The 18676-nt window shown below is 38.8% G+C and overlaps 1 protein-coding gene across 4 annotated transcripts in view; it reads left to right on the top strand.

Annotated features, from left to right (window-relative positions):
- Positions 1–18474, top strand: part of SPAG9 (sperm associated antigen 9) — a 61802-nt gene extending 43328 nt beyond the window's left edge. For 2 of the 4 annotated variants that reach the window (XM_041409017.1, XM_041409020.1), the window contains 16 exons: positions 48–177; positions 427–519; positions 801–968; positions 1652–1823; positions 2910–3137; positions 3813–4008; positions 4433–4555; positions 5102–5182; positions 5657–5724; positions 6928–7076; positions 8122–8293; positions 9240–9353; positions 11043–11081; positions 11941–12117; positions 12491–12628; positions 14779–18474. In XM_041409017.1, the coding sequence (XP_041264951.1) occupies positions 48–177; positions 427–519; positions 801–968; positions 1652–1823; positions 2910–3137; positions 3813–4008; positions 4433–4555; positions 5102–5182; positions 5657–5724; positions 6928–7076; positions 8122–8293; positions 9240–9353; positions 11043–11081; positions 11941–12117; positions 12491–12628; positions 14779–14894 (2164 nt within the window). In that variant the 3' untranslated portion in view covers positions 14895–18474. The remainder of the gene's footprint in view (positions 1–47; positions 178–426; positions 520–800; positions 969–1651; positions 1824–2909; positions 3138–3812; positions 4009–4432; positions 4556–5101; positions 5183–5656; positions 5725–6927; positions 7077–8121; positions 8294–9239; positions 9354–11042; positions 11082–11940; positions 12118–12490; positions 12629–14778) is intronic. The other 2 variants (XM_041409018.1, XM_041409019.1) reach the window with 2 other exon arrangements.
- Positions 18475–18676: the final 202 nt, after the last annotated feature.

The following is an 18676-nucleotide window of genomic DNA, read 5'->3' as shown; positions in this document are numbered from 1 at the left end:
TCTAAAGAGCATAAGTAAGAAGTTCCTCAATCCTGATTCTTGCCCAGAACTGAAGCCAGTTTAGCCTCGCGCCGGGAGCAGAAGAGGGAGCAGTACCGCCAGGTGAAAGCTCATGTCCAGAAGGAGGATGGCAGAGTGCAGGCTTTTGGCTGGAGTCTACCTCAGAAGTACAAACAGGTATGATGCTTTCAAGCATAATGGTAACAGCTTCATGTTTTGTCACATTTGAATAGGGTATGATTTCACAGCTTGTGTTTGAGTAATTCCAGCTTTTTTCGGTTGAACTTAGCAGTAAAGAATCTTTCTAAAGGAGACAACAATGCACAACTCCTAATTGTGTTTAATAAATTCTGAGCAACTGATGCCAAAGATTGTAAACCTCTTTTAAAGGTAATTTTTTTTCTGTTTGTTTGTTTTTTAATCTAGATGGCAAATGGTGGACAGGGTGAAAATAAGATGAAGAATTTGCCTGTACCTGTTTACCTGAGACCTTTGGATGAAAAGGATACCTCTATGAAGGTAGGATGTTTCCAGTGATGAAAAGAGACTTGGGCAAACTATAGCTTGAATATTTTTGTTTTGGACTCTATTACATTCTTTTTCAAATAAGTTGTTTCTTTTTAAAACATCGTGAAAAAGAATTTATGTCTCAGTAAAATGTATATGACTTTAATTCTAATTAATAACTTAAAATGGACTCCCAGTATTTAATAATGTTGATATCAATTAGCATATTTAACAATGCTTGTCTCTCTTTTTTTAGTTTGAGATTCAAGTGAAACATTTCTTTTTCTCCCTAGCTGTGGTGTGCTGTAGGGGTGAACCTGTCAGGAGGGAAGACACGAGATGGAGGGTCTGTGGTTGGTGCCAGTGTGTTCTACAATGATGTGACTGGAGTGGATGCAGAGGGCAACAAGCAGCAAACAGGATCCCAGAGTAGCTTAGATAAACTAGATCAAGAGCTCAAGGTAAGGTCACTATGAGGCACATTTAATAAATTTTATAGTTGCACACCTTTACTGTGTAACTGTAGAGTACTAAAGTATTTTCTGATCAGGATAATGGTAACAAATAGAGTTTTCTTGGTTAGTCATTAGCCCAGAATGTTTGGGTTGTTGAATCCAACTGTGAAATACTTTTGAATCTTCCCTTGCTGGCAAGTCTCAGGAGCAAATAAATTTTACATCAAAACGATGTACTGGTTATACCAGTGCTGCCTCCTTTAAAAACCATTTGTGACAGACCTGTTTATGTTCTAACTGCCATGGATGGAATTCATATTAAGGGCATAAAAACAGACTAAATGTTCAAGTGCTTTGGGATATCACATTAACTTGTGGTGATACTGAGTATGGCAGTTGGCATGTCAATAATATTTTTATTTTATACTGGTCTACCTGTATAATTATGCAGTGTAATTATAATATTTTATGTATTTTTAATGGAAGTATGAAATATGAGGGAGCTTTATACTTCAGATACATAAAGAACAAGTAACTACGTGTAGTTTTACAATGGCATTGAAGATACTTAACTTCCCACATATTTATGTATAAAATGTGTGAAAATGTAAGACCATAAAAGATCAAATGTAGTTATTCTATTCTTGTCCCCCTTTCTGTTGTTCATTTCTGCCTTTGTTGTCCTTCAGGATCAGCAGAAGGAACTGAAACACCAGGAAGAATTATCCAGTCTAGTTTGGATCTGCACTAGCACACATTCTGCTACAAAAGTTATCATAATTGATGCAAACCAACCAGGGAATATTCTGGACAGTTTCATTGTTTGCAATTCTCATGTGCTTTGTATTGCCAGTGTGCCAGGTAAACACTTGGGCTGGTTCAGCTCCTGCTTTTTTTAACTGATTCTTATTTAGCTTTTCTTATGCAATGGAAACCCACAGATTTGTTACTTAGTATGATAAAAACTTACTGTAACAGAGCAATAAGAAAGTGGTTAGTTAAACATTAAACTGTTGCATTTCTACCCTACTGTTTCACTCTTTAGTTGGCTGTTGACTTAAAATGAACAGAAAATCAGAGAGATGTCAGCAGCCAAGGGGAACTGTTTTGTTTGGTGTACTGTAAACTCTGCAACAAGTGTTGATATTTCATGGAATTGTGAGCATCACAAAAAGAATAATATGTTTGTTGCTTTTTTGACTTCTTCAGCCTCTTGAAAATAAGCAAGCTCCCTGCAGGGGAATCCTTGTTGCATTTGAGTGTGTTTTAAGTCTTGAAAGTATAAGAGGATTGGACATGAGAAAAATGGTTTTTTTCCAGAACCAAGGATCTATCGCACCTAAATTCTTCATAAAAATATAGATAGGTGCCCTTGTGTACCTGCACTGTTATGAAATCTGATTTTAGAGGGAGATGTAATTAAAATTGAAATAAACTATTTGGAAAGCTGCAGAATGAAATACAGTGAATGAGACTGTAGTGCAACATATGTTGATCTTGCTTTTGTTTTGTGATCTTTGTGACAGTGTCTTCCACATTTGCTGATTATGTGAAACTAACCTTTTAGATAGGGGCTGTCTGCATGTTCCATCTCAGGAGAGCTCATTGAGTTTGCAGCTTAGTTAGAAGATAGAGAAGTGATTTAGCTTTATCCCTATGAAAAACACCCAGTGACAGGGTCCAAGGGAATGGCCTGAAGTTGTGTCAGGGGAGGTTTAGGCTTTATATCAGGAAAAGATTATTCCCTAGGGCGTGGTGGGGCACTGAAAGGGCTCCCCAGGGCAGTGGTCCTGGCACAAAGCCAGAGCTCCAGGAGCATTTGGATAATGCTCTGAGACCAAGGGTGGTGGATTGGCTGTGTGTCTGTGGAGGGCCAGGAGTTGGACTGGATCTTTGTGGGTCCCTTCCAGCTCAGGAAATTGTTATTCTGTGTTTAATCTCTTTCAGGGGCAAGAGAAACAGACTACCCTGCAGGAGAAGAAGGGTCCCAGGAAGCAGATTCCAGCCAAGTGGACAAATCCTCCCTGTGTGGCAGTATGACCAGCAACAGCTCTGCTGAGACTGACAGCCTGCTGGGGGGCATCACTGTGGTGGGCTGCACTGCTGAGGGTCTCACGGGAGCTCCTGGTGCTCATGACACCAATGGGGCCTCACCTGTGGTGGAGAAACAGTCAGGTATGTGATAAATATTGCAGGTGTGTCAGGGCTGGCCAAACACCTTGAGATGCAGCTGGAAATAAGTGGTGCAAGTACTGAGGTTAACAGTGTGTAAGCTGTAATAACAAACTCTCTGTAAAGCTGAAAAAGTGGTGGAGGTGACATGAAATTGGAATTGGCAGCTGCTTCTTGCAGGTACTTTTGAGAGAATTCTTGTGCCTGCTCTAGAGAGAAATTTTAATGTAGTATTTGAAATGCAGGTCATGCCAGAGAGTGACTAAAATAAATGCCTTGGATTTTGTCAAGTCTTTATAGAGATTTAAATGAAACTGATTGTTTCATAGACATTCATACTTTTCTTTGTCATATGGCCTACAGATCTGTATGGTGATATGATTGTCACTGCATATGTGGTGGATGGCCTTGTTTACTGCTGTCCTAGTTAATAATTTAATGGCCAGTCTGAGCCATCAGTCACTGGGTTAATACTTAAAAGTGCATTTGACATTTGTTTATACAGTGCAACCTGCTAAAATTTGGGCATTTCTGATGTGATGTTTTTTGATTCTGATGTGGAAATTGTAACTGTCGGGCTATAACAGCTGTTCACTTCAGTTTTAAGTATTAAGTTCTGGCTGTTTTAAACAATAGCAAATTCTACTGGAGTTTTTTTCAAATTTGTTTGTTTCCTAGATATTGCAGCTGAAAATAATTCAGTAGATGAGAACATTCCGACGGCAGAGGAGGCAACAGAAGCAACAGAAGTCAATGCAGGGACAGGAGAAGACACAGCTGATATTGCACAAACTGGAGTCTACACAGAGCATGTCTTTACAGATCCCTTGGGAGTGCAGCATACAACAGAGGCATCTCCAGTGTATCAGCCTAAGTACCTAGTCTCAGGCCTCTTACCTCTTAAAATGTATTTTTGAAAAGTATAATGTTTGTAGGCACATAGCTTGGAGACAAAGTGACTACTTTTTTTTCCTTTTTAAGTGTGTTGAAGTTTATATAAGTAATCTTGGTACAAGGCTGTGCTTTGTGACTCTCTTCTGCCATTCCCCAGAGGTAATAATACTGACGGGTTTGAATGCAACCTAGTTTTCCCTGTAAAAGTAAATGTCCACTTGAAGAAATTAGTGGTTGAGGTTATCATCTGTATTGTACTTCCATGTGTGGTTACTGTGTTTTTAAACATCTCATGTACTTCAAAAGCCAGTGTAGGAACTCTCAATTGTGAAATAAACACTTGGCTTATAGCCTGAGTAATGTGTCACTTCATTAAATGTATTTTTACTGATGTTTTTTTCTAGTACTGAGTCAGAGTTATATAAGGATGTTGCAGTTCTGCCAAGTGAGCAAGATCTAGTAAGAGAAGAAGCACAGAAAATGAGTAGCCTTTTACCGACCATGTGGCTTGGAGCACAGAATGGATGGTAAGGAAATGCTAATCTTGTTATATTTATTTATAATAATTACTTTAAACTTGCTTCTTGTGCCTACAGGCCTGATAACTGTCTCAAGTCAAGACTGAGCACAGGATAATCTCAAGAGAGCCAAAACTTTGAATGCTTTGTGGCAGTTTTCAGGCATTACAGAATTGAAAGGAAGTATTGTAGGTGATTAGCAAGTCCTTTTTTGTTAGATAATGCTTCATCTGCAGAGAAGTTCTGGGCTTTTTTTGTATTCAAAGAAATTGTTATGGTCTGTTAATTACATAACTTTCAGTATTGTAGTATCCTAGAAAAATGTATTGTAATTTTTTACTGCAGATGGATCTGCAAGGGAGTTTGTAATGCTTTAGGCCTCTGAAAAAGCCATTCTGCTGCTCATGTAGTTCTTCCTTTCAGTGTACACATAATTTCCAGTGGAAGATGAAAACCTGTCTTCCCTTGTGATTGTGGATTTCAGTTTATAAGGGTTTTGTTTGTGGTTGTTTTTGTCTGGTAGTGCTTTTAATCCCTCCTGATTTGTCTTTGCAGCCTGTATGTTCATTCGTCAGTGGCCCAGTGGAGGAAATGTGTTCATGCCATTAAACTTAAAGATTCTATTCTCAGTATTGTGTAAGTCCTGAAAGAATGTCATGTAAATCATAATGAATTTCTGTTAAAATACTTTCCAAAGTAGTTTTATATTTCCTCCTCAGATATTGGGAATGTCAGTTGCCATAACTGCCTGCATGCTCTTTGAGGGACAGTGGAAAACTTCTAGGGAATAAGGAAAATAAAAGGAATCTTGTACCTGTTGGAGATACATAGCCCAAAGGATGAGCTGTAGCTATGCAAAACAGTTATAGGTTGCTATTTTTGCTGTTTTCTCCAGGCATTGTAACCAGATAGATTTCAATCTCTCTGAACTGCATTTTGATCCCTTGTTATATCCCTTCTCTTGAGCTTTATTGTAGAAATCAAAACACTGAGGCTAATAAAAAATGACTGTAAAAAATATGCCGAAATATGAAATGTTTATACCTAGTTTTAAACCCCTTCTGAGCAGAGCAGTCTAACAGTGTGTTGTTGTGCCTCCTTTTTCCTCAGACATGTCAAAGGAATAGTCTTGGTTGCACTGGCAGATGGGACGCTTGCCATCTTTCACCGGGGAGTTGGTAAGGATTCTGTTGCATCTGGAAACCAGGGAATTTTCAACAGTAGTCAGGAAAGAAATGTGCCATTTACAAGTAATATTGTGATAATGTATTCCCCAAATGACCTTTTTCTGGGTTGTCACGAGAAATATTTCTTGTTATTTCAGTTGCAAATTCAGGTTCTGTTTTTGCACTGTTGTGGTGCATTCATGGAGTATTTTCTTGCTCTGAAATGGAGAATGGGATAGATCTGCTAAATAGGGAAAAGCCATCTGAAAGTCCGTTTTGATCATCATCTTGCATTTTCATTATGCTCAATAGTCATGTCTTCTGTTTTATTAGTGATCAAAATTGTCTCTGGGCAAGTCCTTCAATGAGAATTTTGTAAGCATCCCTTCAGAATTTCTGCCCAAACTGCTCCTGAACTAGCTCCATTCTTCAGCCTCCAGAAATATGACCTGGAGGGGAAGGTCTTACTATGAGCAACCAAAACTTAGCTATTAGCTTGTTTTTCCACTCTGTTCATTTCATCTTTCCCTTGTGATGCTTAAATCCTTGTGCTCAGCATTTAAAAGAATTAAAAAGGTTGCACAACACTAATGCAAATACTGGAAAAGATGCAGCTGGGATGAAGTTGGTTTTAGTGGTTTTGGTTTTTTTTATTTTTTTAAAACTCACTGCAGTGCTTTACAATACCTAAGCCTCTCTAGTGAATGTCATTGATGATCTGTGGCCTTAGTTCAGTCTACCAGAAGAATTTTAATTGGCGTTGACTAACAAAATTTAGTATGTTTTTAGTAGATTTCAGGTGCCTTTTTTAAGATCTTGCAGCATATTTTAAAAAAATCTGCACTGGCTACACTTGTATGTTCAGCCAAGCAGCAGGTGCCTGGTGCTGTGTGGGAAGCGGTTTGTTCTCACAGGTACTGGTCCTAGTCAAGCAGAGCCTGTAGCACAGGGTTACCTGCTGATTTAAAAATGTTTTGCTGGATTTTTAAACTGAATCATTGTACAACTTTATTTTTTAAAAAAGGTAACATTTGGGATTTTAATTGCTGTTTTAATGAGCAGCCTAGCCATAAACTTATACAGATTTACCCAGATTATTACAGTGCTTTAAAAAAAATCAGACTTTTAAGATATACTTGCTTGTACTTCTAAATTTTCCTTAAACTAAACTCAGATTCCTGTGAGTTTTACTTTTTTTCTTCCTGTTTTTTGCAGATGGTCAGTGGGATTTGTCAAATTATCACCTCTTGGACCTGGGCCGGCCACACCACTCCATCCGGTGCATGACAGTGGTACATGACAAGGTCTGGTGTGGCTACAGGAACAAAATCTATGTTGTTCAACCAAAGGCCATGAAAATAGAGGTAAGTTCTGATGGTGATTAAAATAGTTAACTGTTGCGTTTTAATGCTACAGCTCAGACTCCCAGAGTAACTCCAGAAATATCTGTTTTCATCATACAGGCTACTTAGCAAATTTGTTTTATGAAAGAGTTGTTTTGGAAGACTTAAAGCTATGATGAGACAGTTCTCACTTACTGAAACCAGTTGTTGGGAGATTTAGTTCTCCACTTTTGGCTGGCCAGAAACTGGAAAGTGTCCTTGTGCAGAGCTTGTAAGGCCAGCTCCCAGCTTATTCTGTGTGCCTAATTTTGTTCTCTACCCACGTGGAGAGGTTTGTAAGTGTTAATTGGCATGTACTCTCCTTCCAGTTAGAGAATAGTTTATGCAAGGTGTGTGAGCTGGTGTTTTATCTGCAGTGTTCAGTCTGTCATCTCAAGACCAGAAAGTGGCTGAGGTTTCTGCAAGCCTTGAGCAATATAAGTGCTTCAGCTTCTGCTAATTGGCCAGAGACATGGGCCAGGCCTTTGAGGGTGACTGCTCAGCTCTTCTGAAAGTATCAAATCACCCAAAAGTAACCTGTTTTTGTGAAGAAAACTATAAATGTATATGGGAAAACTGAAATGAAGTTCTTATAAAAGTGAAATTGATTGTTTTGCTCGTGGATAGTGTGTATTTTGCACAGGTGAGGTTTTTTGAGTCAGTCATGATGGAACAAGGAAGAAAGACATTTTTTGGGCACATATACCTTGTGCTGTGGCAGCAGGATCTCAGACCAAAAAGGCTCCAGGTTCAAGGGAGGCCGAAGCTGGAGCAGGCTGGGATGAGATGTGTAAATGAAGACTGAGTAGGAAGTTACAGCTTTGAGATCACACTCAGGGAAGGGAATCAGCAATTTTAGAGCCTCACATGCTGTTTGTAACTGAGCTAAACACTGTCTGTGCTCTTGCAAATCGGAGGGCTGTGCTTGATTGAAAATTGCCAGTTCAGAATGTGTGAGAGTAACAGAGAAACCCTTCTTACTCTTCCCTTTGTTTTACCTTCTGATTTGAACCCCAATGTTTCCTAGAAGTCCTTTGATGCCCACCCAAGGAGGGAGAGCCAAGTGAGGCAGCTGGCATGGGTGGGGGACGGGGTGTGGGTGTCCATCCGCCTGGACTCCACCCTGCGCCTCTACCACGCCCACACCTACCAGCACCTGCAGGATGTGGACATTGAGCCCTATGTAAGCAAAATGCTTGGTAAGTTCCCAGGAAAAACTGGTGTCTGCAGCTTCCTTTTCCTGCTAAGAGATAAGGCAGTTCTTACTGCAGATTTGGGGTAAAGGTGGGTGGAAAGGCCTGTTAAAATTAGGTTGTGCAAACTTGAATCTGAAAGTAGAAGCCTAAGTCAGTCTGTGAAGCATGATGGGGATGAAGGGTCATCTGTTAGTCTGTTGACCTTACCTGGTGTGTAAAGTGTCCTTAAAAACTCATAACTAAAGAGGAAAGTGGTGGTTGAGTTGGGCAGGCACCAGCAGAGACACTACAATCTTTCTCTTTTTCTATACTGATACATTTTTTTATAGCTAAAAATGGGAAGAATCCATTACCTGCCTGGGAAAATTGCCTATTTTTTCAAAAAAACCCCTCAAGATAGGAAATTTTTTTTGCTGTTGAACCTAGTAAGCTTTCTGATTTTTTTCATTTATATCTGTATAAGAGCAATTTCACCACATACATTACACAACAAATACAGATAATTAGGCTCTGGGAAATACTTCAGAAGTCACTGCTGTGTGCATTGCACGTGGCTGGTGTCAGCCTTCTGTTCCCCTCATCCTGCTAACAAATGAGAAATTAATTTTAATGGATTACAAACCACTATCTTATATCTGTAAACTCACCTTTTTGTTTGTTTTAAAAGCCAGTAAGCCCCAAAAGATTTTACTGTGCAGTATTGAGGACCTTTTTTGCTTTCTCATAGCTAATGTTAGACTCTTGAAACAGAGGTTCTCAATTTATTTACAGTGTTGTAGCCTTCTAGGTTATCTTTACAACTTAAATGTGCTCCTCTACTTTGTTTCTGTCTGAAGTGGGAAGGAATTACTTGTCTGTGTGATTTGGGAGTTGGATTTAAGATTCTCTGTTGTAGAACTAAAATTATTCTTGCTCATAATTTTTGATGAAAAGCATCTTTTGTTTTTAGGTACTGGTAAACTGGGATTCTCATTTGTGAGAATCACAGCACTTATGGTGTCTTGTAATCGTTTATGGGTAGGAACAGGAAATGGTGTCATCATCTCCATTCCATTAACAGAAAGTAAGTAAAATATCAATGAATAGCACTGTGCAATATGCTGTAGGCATAAAAAAAAAAGAGTATTAAACACCAGTCAGATGCTTGCTAATGGATAGAAAGCTTCACTGCCAGGTCTTGACTCTTTCAGGTTTGTAACAGATGAGGCCTGTGTGATGTTTAGCACCTATATCTGTATATGTGGTTACAATTACCCTGAGAAAATAAGACATCTCCAGAATCTCCTGTACTGCCATTTGAGGAAAGTTGGCTTGAATCAAAGGGACACTTGGAAGCCTTAGAGGTGTTCTGAGCATTAGCAGCATTGATAGAATTTTATTGCTTACATGAGACATCATTAGTTTTCTAATGAATGTTATTTTTGATTGCCATATGATCACAAAATACATTTTTCTTTGATTTGAGCATGTTGTTGTTGTTGCTGCTAATACAATTTGATTGGCTTTAGTTTTTGAGAATTCATCACAAAGTGGGTATAAAGGACTGGAACAGAAGTAGCACAGACTGCTTTAAAGGACATGTTCAGAGTTACAGGAGCTGTAAATACATTCAAACAGGGCACTAACATCCAGGTCAAATTCCAATCATGTAAATCCTGGTTTTTGCTTAATAACAGACCCCAGACTCTTGTCATAGGCTGAAACTAATTGAGGGCAGTTGAATCTCAGGAGAAAAGAACAGCTCAAGGGCAAACCAAATCTTAAATAGGTAAGCTTGGGAAGGATCTCTGTGTAAATTGATTGCATTTAAACAACAACAACAACAAATGCCTCAACATTTGTGCCTGAGACTAATGTTATAACAAGTGGACAGAAATTTCAGCAAATAAAATGCAGACCTATGATAGTCCCAGTTGTACTGTTGTTACTTAGAAAATAATGCAGTCTGAAGTTTAGGGTGATTTAATAGTGAAAACTCTTCATGTTGTATCTGCTTTGTTGAACAGCAAACACATGCATTGTTTCTCCTGTTGTTCCATTGCATTGTCCATCCATTCAGTAACTGTCTTTTTTTTGCATGAGTGTACTAAGGAAGGACAGACTTCCTGTCATGGATTTTGAGACACTTTAAATCATGCTTTCAAAAATTATAGCTCTTAATTTGCGTCAAGCTTAATTTAATGTTTCCAGACAAGTTTGTTTTAAACCAGGAGTGAATGTGAAGAAATCCCTATTGAAGCTGTTCAGTTGCATTTCATTTCTTTTGGTTGGTTGTGGATCAGAACAGCCTTTTGGGGGTTGCCTGATAGTGGGGCTGAGAACCCTGGTGAAAAATAGGGATAAAGCAATTACATCCTTGCATGAGCAGTGGCATCTCTCAGTCCCTTGGGTCTCAGTAGCAGGGCAGCAGATGATGTTCCAAAAGGGCACTTGAAAACATGAGTTGTTCTATATTATTCTGGAGCCTCCTGCCAAGGAAAGAGAGAAAGGGGAAACGTTGCTAATCAATAATAAACTTAAAAATACGTGACAGTGCTTTTGTGGTCTATTTTGTACTGAAACTTCTATAGTAAATGCTGTTCTTTGTGAATTTTGATCAAATCTTCTGTAATTAAATATCTGTTGGTTTTTTTAGGAGCTAAAATTTTAAGCTCTACCTTAGCAAAAACCAAAATATGAGCGGTGGGTTCTCATTAATCCTTCTCCTCTACTGTCATACCTATCCATTTCCCCTTTCCTCCTTTCTCACTAGCTGTAATCCTCCACCAGGGACGTTTACTGGGGCTGCGGGGTAAGTGCAGATCCTGAACCAAAACCTATTTTCAGGCTTATAATAGCCACTTTGAGGCTGTTTCCCACTCCTTATAGATTTACCCTTTGTATGTTCCTAAATGTTTTTCCACTTGCAGTTACTGCATTGCAGCAGTTTTATGTTTGCTAAATGGCCACCAATCTGCTCAGCAGTTTAGCATATCATCCTGTGTTGCAGCTGAACTCTCATATAGACTTTCTCTTCCAGCCAATGTGATACCACATCTTATAACTTTGTCATTAATCCACATCATTTGCTGTCTTGTTACAAATCACTGTTTCTTTCACTACTTTGATAGTCTTTGGAATGGAGATGGCTTGTATGTCTAGCATGAGTACTTCTCTGGTTTAATGTATTTTAAAACTTCACAGTAAAATCTAGATGTAGAATGATAATAGGGGTAGCTCTTTCATGCCCACAGGTGGCTGTTTCTAGAGAATTTTTGCTGTCAAGGGCATACATTGATTAGTTGGAATGAAACTGTCTTTAATTACACGTTTAAGTACATGGAATTTGCTCATACTGAAACACGTTAGAGGTACTTATTTTTATGAAAGATACAGTCCTGTCACAAATTATTTTTTCCCAAAAGTAGGATATTGAAATCTGGTGTTTATGCTAGACTAATAAGAATCCTGCTCCATTTTCTGATGTACTTAAAATAACGAAGCATGCAATCTTTTTCTTTCCAGCTCTGTCTTGAATTGGCATTGCTGCCCTCCTGTTTAATTTTTATCTAAGTTGGCTTTAGCTTTTAGATGGTACCATAAGGTTTCTTAACAAATAACTACTTCAGCAATTTGTGTTTTGAAGTAGAAAACAACCTCTTCTTTTGCAGCCAATAAATCAGCAGCAGGCTCTGGAAACCGTCCGGGGAGTGTGATCCGTGTGTATGGAGATGAGCACAGTGACAAAGTGACTCCAGGGACATTCATCCCCTACTGTTCCATGGCACATGCACAGCTCTGCTTCCACGGCCACCGGGATGCTGTGAAATTCTTTGTCGCAGTACCAGGTGAGGTTTTGTTACCACCTTCAAAAGAGGTGTTTTTTTGGTTTGGGTTTTTTGTTTGTTTGTTTTTTTTTTCCTTCATTTGACTTAGTTAAATCCAGTGTTTAGGCAGATAGCAAGAGTCCTCTTAGAAGCAATGCATTGTATTTTAATTACAAGGCTTGTCTGATTGCTAAGTACAGCCCTGTTTAATGGAGGAAAAGGGCTTGATCACAAGCCAGGACTTTGCTTCCTTCTGTGAAAAAGGGGCTGTGCTAAGTAAGCACTTGCCTGTTAAGAAGGCATTCAACTGCTTTAGGCATTGTCATCCAATGACTAAGCACAGAAGGCTTTACTTTGAGATAAAGCATAAAAAAGTGTCCTGTTTTTCACCCAGGTCAGGTTGTTTGCCCTCAGAGTAGTGGTGGAACAGATCTAACAGCTGATAAACAAGCGCAGGAGTCCTTGAACCAGAGTCCCTTAAAATCAATGTTGGTGATAAGCGGTGGAGAAGGATACATTGACTTCAGAATGGGTAAGAAATCTGAGCTTTAAATGAGTTGTAGTTCATACTGAAAGGGTATTAACTACATAATAACTACTGCTGTAATTGCACTGAGTGCATTTGTGTGGTCAGGGTATACAGTCTTTACCATACACTGAAGTATTTTTATTCTGACACACACCTCCAGCTTCTCCTCCTCCTCCCAATAAACCGTGACCTTTGGGACATGAGAAACGGTGCTCACTTTTAAAATTTCAAAGATTTATTAAACCTTAACAAAAATACAACAAAAGGACTAAATAAGAAAAAAATACAGCACTGGGAGCAAAGGACTCAACCACCATGTCCTTGCCTACAAAATGGATGCTCCACCTTTTATACCTCTAGCCCCTCCCAAAGTCTCACCAGTCAACTCCTTCTTTACTGTGCATGGTGGAGTTCACTTTTCTTACATCTCAGTTGGAGATCAGGTGTTGCCATAGTAATAAGCAGACCCTCCCCAAATGCCCCAGCTACCAAGGCCATCCTGTGATAACAGTGCAACAGGAAGGACATATTACAGTAACATAACTACACATCTACAAAACTTCTCTTAAAATATACATAACATTTACCTCTTAATTGTGAGAGCCAACCATCTAATTACTCATCTATACTAGGGATGACTGTGTAAGGAGGTTTATTTGAAACTCTGCTTTGGAGCCATGTACCACCTTCCTGTTTATGCTTTCAGTCTTTGGCAGGTTAATCTTCTGTCTCAAACTGCTGGAAAACATGCCCTTAGTTATTTAAATATGCAGACTGACTGAAAACAAGTTGTGTTAAGTGAAGAATACTCAGTGTAAAATTTAGTCATTTTTGAATGGGAAAGTAGATCACTTATCTCTGCATGCCCATTGTATTTGATCACTGCTTTTCTTGGATAGCACTTTTGCATGATCTAGCCCATAAAAGATTTCTTGTATAAACATGTATCTTCTTTTTAATTGAACTCTTTGGGAAAATAAAGTGGGAACTGTTGTGATTCTGTGCTTATAAACTGCAGCTGGAGACCTTGACAAAAAGTGCATAAAAAGGTGTCACAACTCTTAGATCTGCTTTTGACCTTTTGCCTAAATCTGTCCGTAGTCTTTCAAAACCAACCAAACAGCAAAACAACCTACACAAACCATTACAAAGGAAAACCCAGAAAGGCCATTCCAAATCCTGTCATCCCACTAATCAGTGACAAGCAGGTTCCTGGGGTGACTGTGTTGGAATTCTGTGGGGGGCAGGACTGGAGACAGTTCTGTGCCACAGTGCAGTGAGGGCTCAGGTGCTGCAGTCACTCAGGGCAGCTGGAACAGCCACATTCCAAATGCTCCCTGTGGCATGATGGCAAAGCCATGAGCTGAGTGCCAGTGCTGCCTTGGCCCAGCCAGTGCCACATGAACCCAGCAAACTTTGCGCGTTTGGGGCTACTCTGTGTTTAGCTCCCTCAGCCCTCCAAAGGAATCTAACCAGAACACCAGCCAAAATTTGATTTGGCACCTTCCTGAAGGTATAGGTCATTTCCTGTTTCCTCTAATTAAGTGACCTCCTGGATTGATGGTCCTGGCTGTCCATGTGCAGTTCAGTGTCACCTTTGGTCCCAGTCAGCTGCAGTCACTCAGAGTTCAGGTGCAGCTACAAAACTGCTCTTCTTTTTGAAGAGCAGTAATGGAGAATATGCTCAAGGCTGTCTTTGCCACTCTGGGCAGAGTTGTGACAAGCTGGAATAACTGGAACAGGAGGAAAGAGTGGGAAAGGTTGACCAGAGACATGAATGTTGTGTTGTCTCACATGAGCATTTGTGTTTGGGTTTGTCCCAGAACACATTCTAGTGTCAAAACAATCTCTGTCTGCCTGGTAGTTAGCAGATTGGGTTTCTCCACATTAAAGAGTTATAAGTAATGAAAAATGTAGAATATGGATACTTATGAAACTGCCATTATTGGGCTAGAAGTAAAGAACATCACCAGCTGAACGCTGGTCTCGTAGATAATTATGCAACACACTCTCTTTACATTCACAGACTTTAATATGTTTTTATATCAGCATATGGCAACAGTGTCTTTTTAGTGTTTTTTCTTGTCTTGCTGCATGTGGCGTTGATGCTGTTCTGGTTATTGGCTGCCTCAACCAAAGCTGTTTTGTTCCAGGTGATGAAGGAGGAGAATCTGAACTCCTGGGAGAAGCTCTACCACTTGAACCTTCTGTAGCCAAAGCTGAGAGGAGTCACTTGATAGTGTGGCAAGTCATGTGTGGCAGTGAGTGAGCCTGTAGGATGCAGTTGGAGACCTTAAAAATGGCAGGGGAGGGGAGGGGGGAGCAAAAAAAAAAAAAAAAGCTTCTGCATGTTTTTTTTTTTAATTTTGTGAACCTGTTTCACTACATGATGTTGAAGCATTTCTTTGCTGTTTAACTTTATATTGAAACCTGTCATACGTTAGCTGTACAGGAATTACCTTGTGCTGTTTTACTGCACCCTGTTAAATGGAACAGTGTGAGGAAATCAGATGTTTCTCCAGCTGGTGTGCACACCTCAGTGAGCAGCTGATACAGTTTTACTGTACCACAGCAATCTCATGTGTTCACTTCTTTGGTAGTCTCACTTGAGTTAAGCTTTGTTCCAACTGAGCTTCATTTCACTGTATAATGCATTGGGTAAAACAGCAAAGTCATTCCCAGAGTATGAAAAAAATGGACAAATTAAAAGATGGATTATTAACACTCATCCAAATACTCAGTGAGGGCTGAAGCAAACTATATTTCAGCTTTTGTTTTCCAACCTGGAAAATCTTGCTCATACAGTGTACACAGTTTAATTTGTTACATTCTTCAGAATTTGTGGGGGGAAAGAGGAGGCTGTATAGGAATTAAAAGGAAAATATTTAAATAAAATTGTATTTTCACTATTGAACCTTAAAGTTTGACAACTGCTGCCCTCAGTAATGAGCAATTTTGAGCATAATGTTTTTCCATCTCCCTGACATGGAACAACTGTTTCTAAAGGGTATTCTTAGGTTGATATGAATTGGAAAATAACTGTAAAATTCTCAAACAGGGGATATGTTTTGTTCTTTTCTTAACTCCTTATGTCCTAAGCACTTAGAATGATCTTCTCTGCCTAACTGGCAGACTCATAAGGCAGTATGTGTGAAGGTTGGAGACCTCAATTAGAGCATGCAAAAAGACTGAGAGTGTACAGGAAAAAAACACATTCTGCACAAATGAGATCATAAAGGTGATGCCTGAGGCATCAAAGGAAGTGTAGTTCCAGATAATTAGGTACAAATTGTATTTTTTTTCTGTAGCTCCATACCCCAGTTGAGTTAAAAAAATAATTCAGCAACAATATTATCCAGTAACACAATGATAGAGAAAATTCTCCTACCAAAAGTCAGGAGGCTAATATTAGGCTGACATTCTGTCTACTCACCATCTTTTTTTTTAATGGTAAATGTGAGTTTAAGACTGTCTTTCTTTTATGTTGAAATTTCTGCATTAGTATCAGACCTAAGTTGAACACTTCATGATTTCTGTACTTCAGAAGATTTAAAACCCCAAATTTTCTCTTTAATTTAGTCTCTGGAAAGTAATAGTTTTGAGGGGTTTTAATAAACATCCAGCATTTAGCCCCAAAAGGCTGGAGCTGTTCAGATTAGCAGAGAAATTTAGTAACTTGGTTATATGAGAGAACTGAACAGTTTCAGAGGAGTAAATATAGAAACACTTTTTTAAAACTGCCTAAACATTTTTATGCAATAGGAGCAGTTCTGGTCTATCAGGCAAACATGTGTTTATATATTTTCTTAATTTTTAAAATGAACACATTTAGCTGAGGTCTATTGTGTAAATATATATTTAGGCAGCTTTTTCAAATGCATATCATAGCTGATAAACCAGAAAATCTCCATTCAGGTCTATTGGTTAGATTTATATGTATAAATACTTTTTAAGCAACATATTTTGTACACAGCTGTTCCTCTCGTAAATATGTATTTAGGACATGAACTATGTAGTAAAAATCCTTATTAAAGATGTTTAATATCTTGGTAGTATTTTTCTCTTCAGAATGCCAAAAGCAATGAAAGCATGTTGTTCATAATTTGCTTTCCATATTCATCTTGAATGTCACTCTTAAAGTACTTTGGCTTAAATATAAAGTCTGGAAGCTTATTAAAAATTATACAAAATACCAGTTATACAAAAGTAACCTGAGTCAACACTCTTAGACCTATTTTAAACTTATAGGCATGTATGCTGAACATGAAGCACATCTGAATTAACTGATGGGATGTCTTAAGAAAAATGCTGTCTAAACTTTTACTGTTGTGTAGAATCTTCACTGTGAGTGGTGCAGTTTCATTGCTTTTCCTGCCATTTTCTTGAACTTATTTTTTTTCTCTTTGGAAAACACAGTCTCCAAAGTTTTTTTACTCACTGGTTGATTGTCACATTCTCATGTTCTCAGAAGAAAAAGCGCACAATTCTGTTATTTGGTTCTTTGTAGGATTTAATTTGTTATTAAAGACAAGCTGTTTTCTCTGAGCGGCGTTGCTGCTCCAGCTGGAGCAGTGCAACCTGGCAAGTGTGTACCTGGTCTTTTGCCAAATGGAGCTGGCCCACCGTGCCATTTTAGTCACTTCAGTGGGCCAGCCCTTGCAAATATTTCAGAGAATAATGGATTGCTTCTGTCCAAAAGTGGAAGGGTTTTAAAGCAGACAGTAGTTGAACTGTGTAGCACTATGGGTGTAGATAAAGGCATGTGTACTTCTGTTTATTTCTCATTTTAAAACTTTATCCCCTGTCCTAAGGTACAGTAGATTACTGGGTCCCTGTTGCCATCACAGTGTGCTGGGCTGTATAAACTCCCCTTAATGTCACTTGGAAAGGTGAATAAAGCATGCAGACGCCAGGCACTGCGATGACAATACACCCTCAACTCCGTCTCAAGAATGTGTTTATGCATTACACTCGTGATTAAAGCATCATATAAATAGGAGCTAATCTCTTGATATCTACAGCTTGTTAATAGTTTGGAAACATTTCGAGCACAAAATATGCAGCACATGACTTGCCTGGGTAGGGGTGTTTGCATGGTGAGGGTGAGGCTGCATTGTCCATTTCTTGGGAAGGTCTTCCTGTGCCGGATAGGATGGAGCTGACAGAGCGTAGACACTTTATCATAGGCTGCCTTAGTAATAAACAAATGTTTAATCTGTTTTATTATACTAACTGTTCTAAAGAACATATGTCTTTAAAAAATGCTGTGTAACTGAATATTTATTTCCATGTGAGTATTATAAAAGTTACCAAAGGATTAAACCTGATTTAGCACTCTGTAAATGGCCCTGTTGAGGTGGGCCTTGTGAAGGCCTCGCTCTGTAAAACGAGACATGGTAAACTCAAATACAGTTCTTCTTTAGGGAAATTAAATGTTCTTTTCTAACAGGGTTATGCCATATTGTAATAACCTATATTGCACCTCAAAGCATTTTTCTATACACTAAATGTCTCTCCCGCCCTCTAACAAGATTAAGTTTCCTTTATTAATTTTGTTGATGCACATTTCTCAGTCTTTTAAACATATATTTTAAACATTTTATGGTCTGTAATTTTTGAAAGTTTTGTCTGTTGGACACTTTATGCTGAATTTTACTTGCCTCTGTAATCTGAGATGGATTCTACAGCGTTAAACTTGCTGTCTGTTAAAACTTGAGGCTTCTTTTCTGTGAGCAGAAGAGCTCATATAGCAGTGTAGTTATTTCAGTATTTATTTCTATTATTGAATCCATGAGGTTCAGAATGTAACTTTGTACATGAAATATATATAAATATGTATATGAAACATGCATTGGGTCAGTGTGTTCTTTGTAATCTCATGTTAATTTTGCCGAATTTTGGTGCTATCAGAAGACACAATTTTGGGGATTTTACACTAATGCCAAATGTTGTTGTTATCAGTGATATGTTTGAGTCAGTCCAGGACTAGTGTTATCCTGCTCTCTCGTAGTGGGCTCAGACAAAAGCTGTGAAGAAAAGCTGTGATGTCTG

Source organism: Onychostruthus taczanowskii, unplaced genomic scaffold (genome assembly GCF_017590055.1).
Source record: "Onychostruthus taczanowskii isolate IOZ18803 unplaced genomic scaffold, ASM1759005v1 scaffold30, whole genome shotgun sequence".
Classification (NCBI taxonomy): Eukaryota; Metazoa; Chordata; class Aves; order Passeriformes; family Passeridae; genus Onychostruthus; species Onychostruthus taczanowskii.
This window is presented reverse-complemented; position numbering and strand designations above follow the sequence as displayed.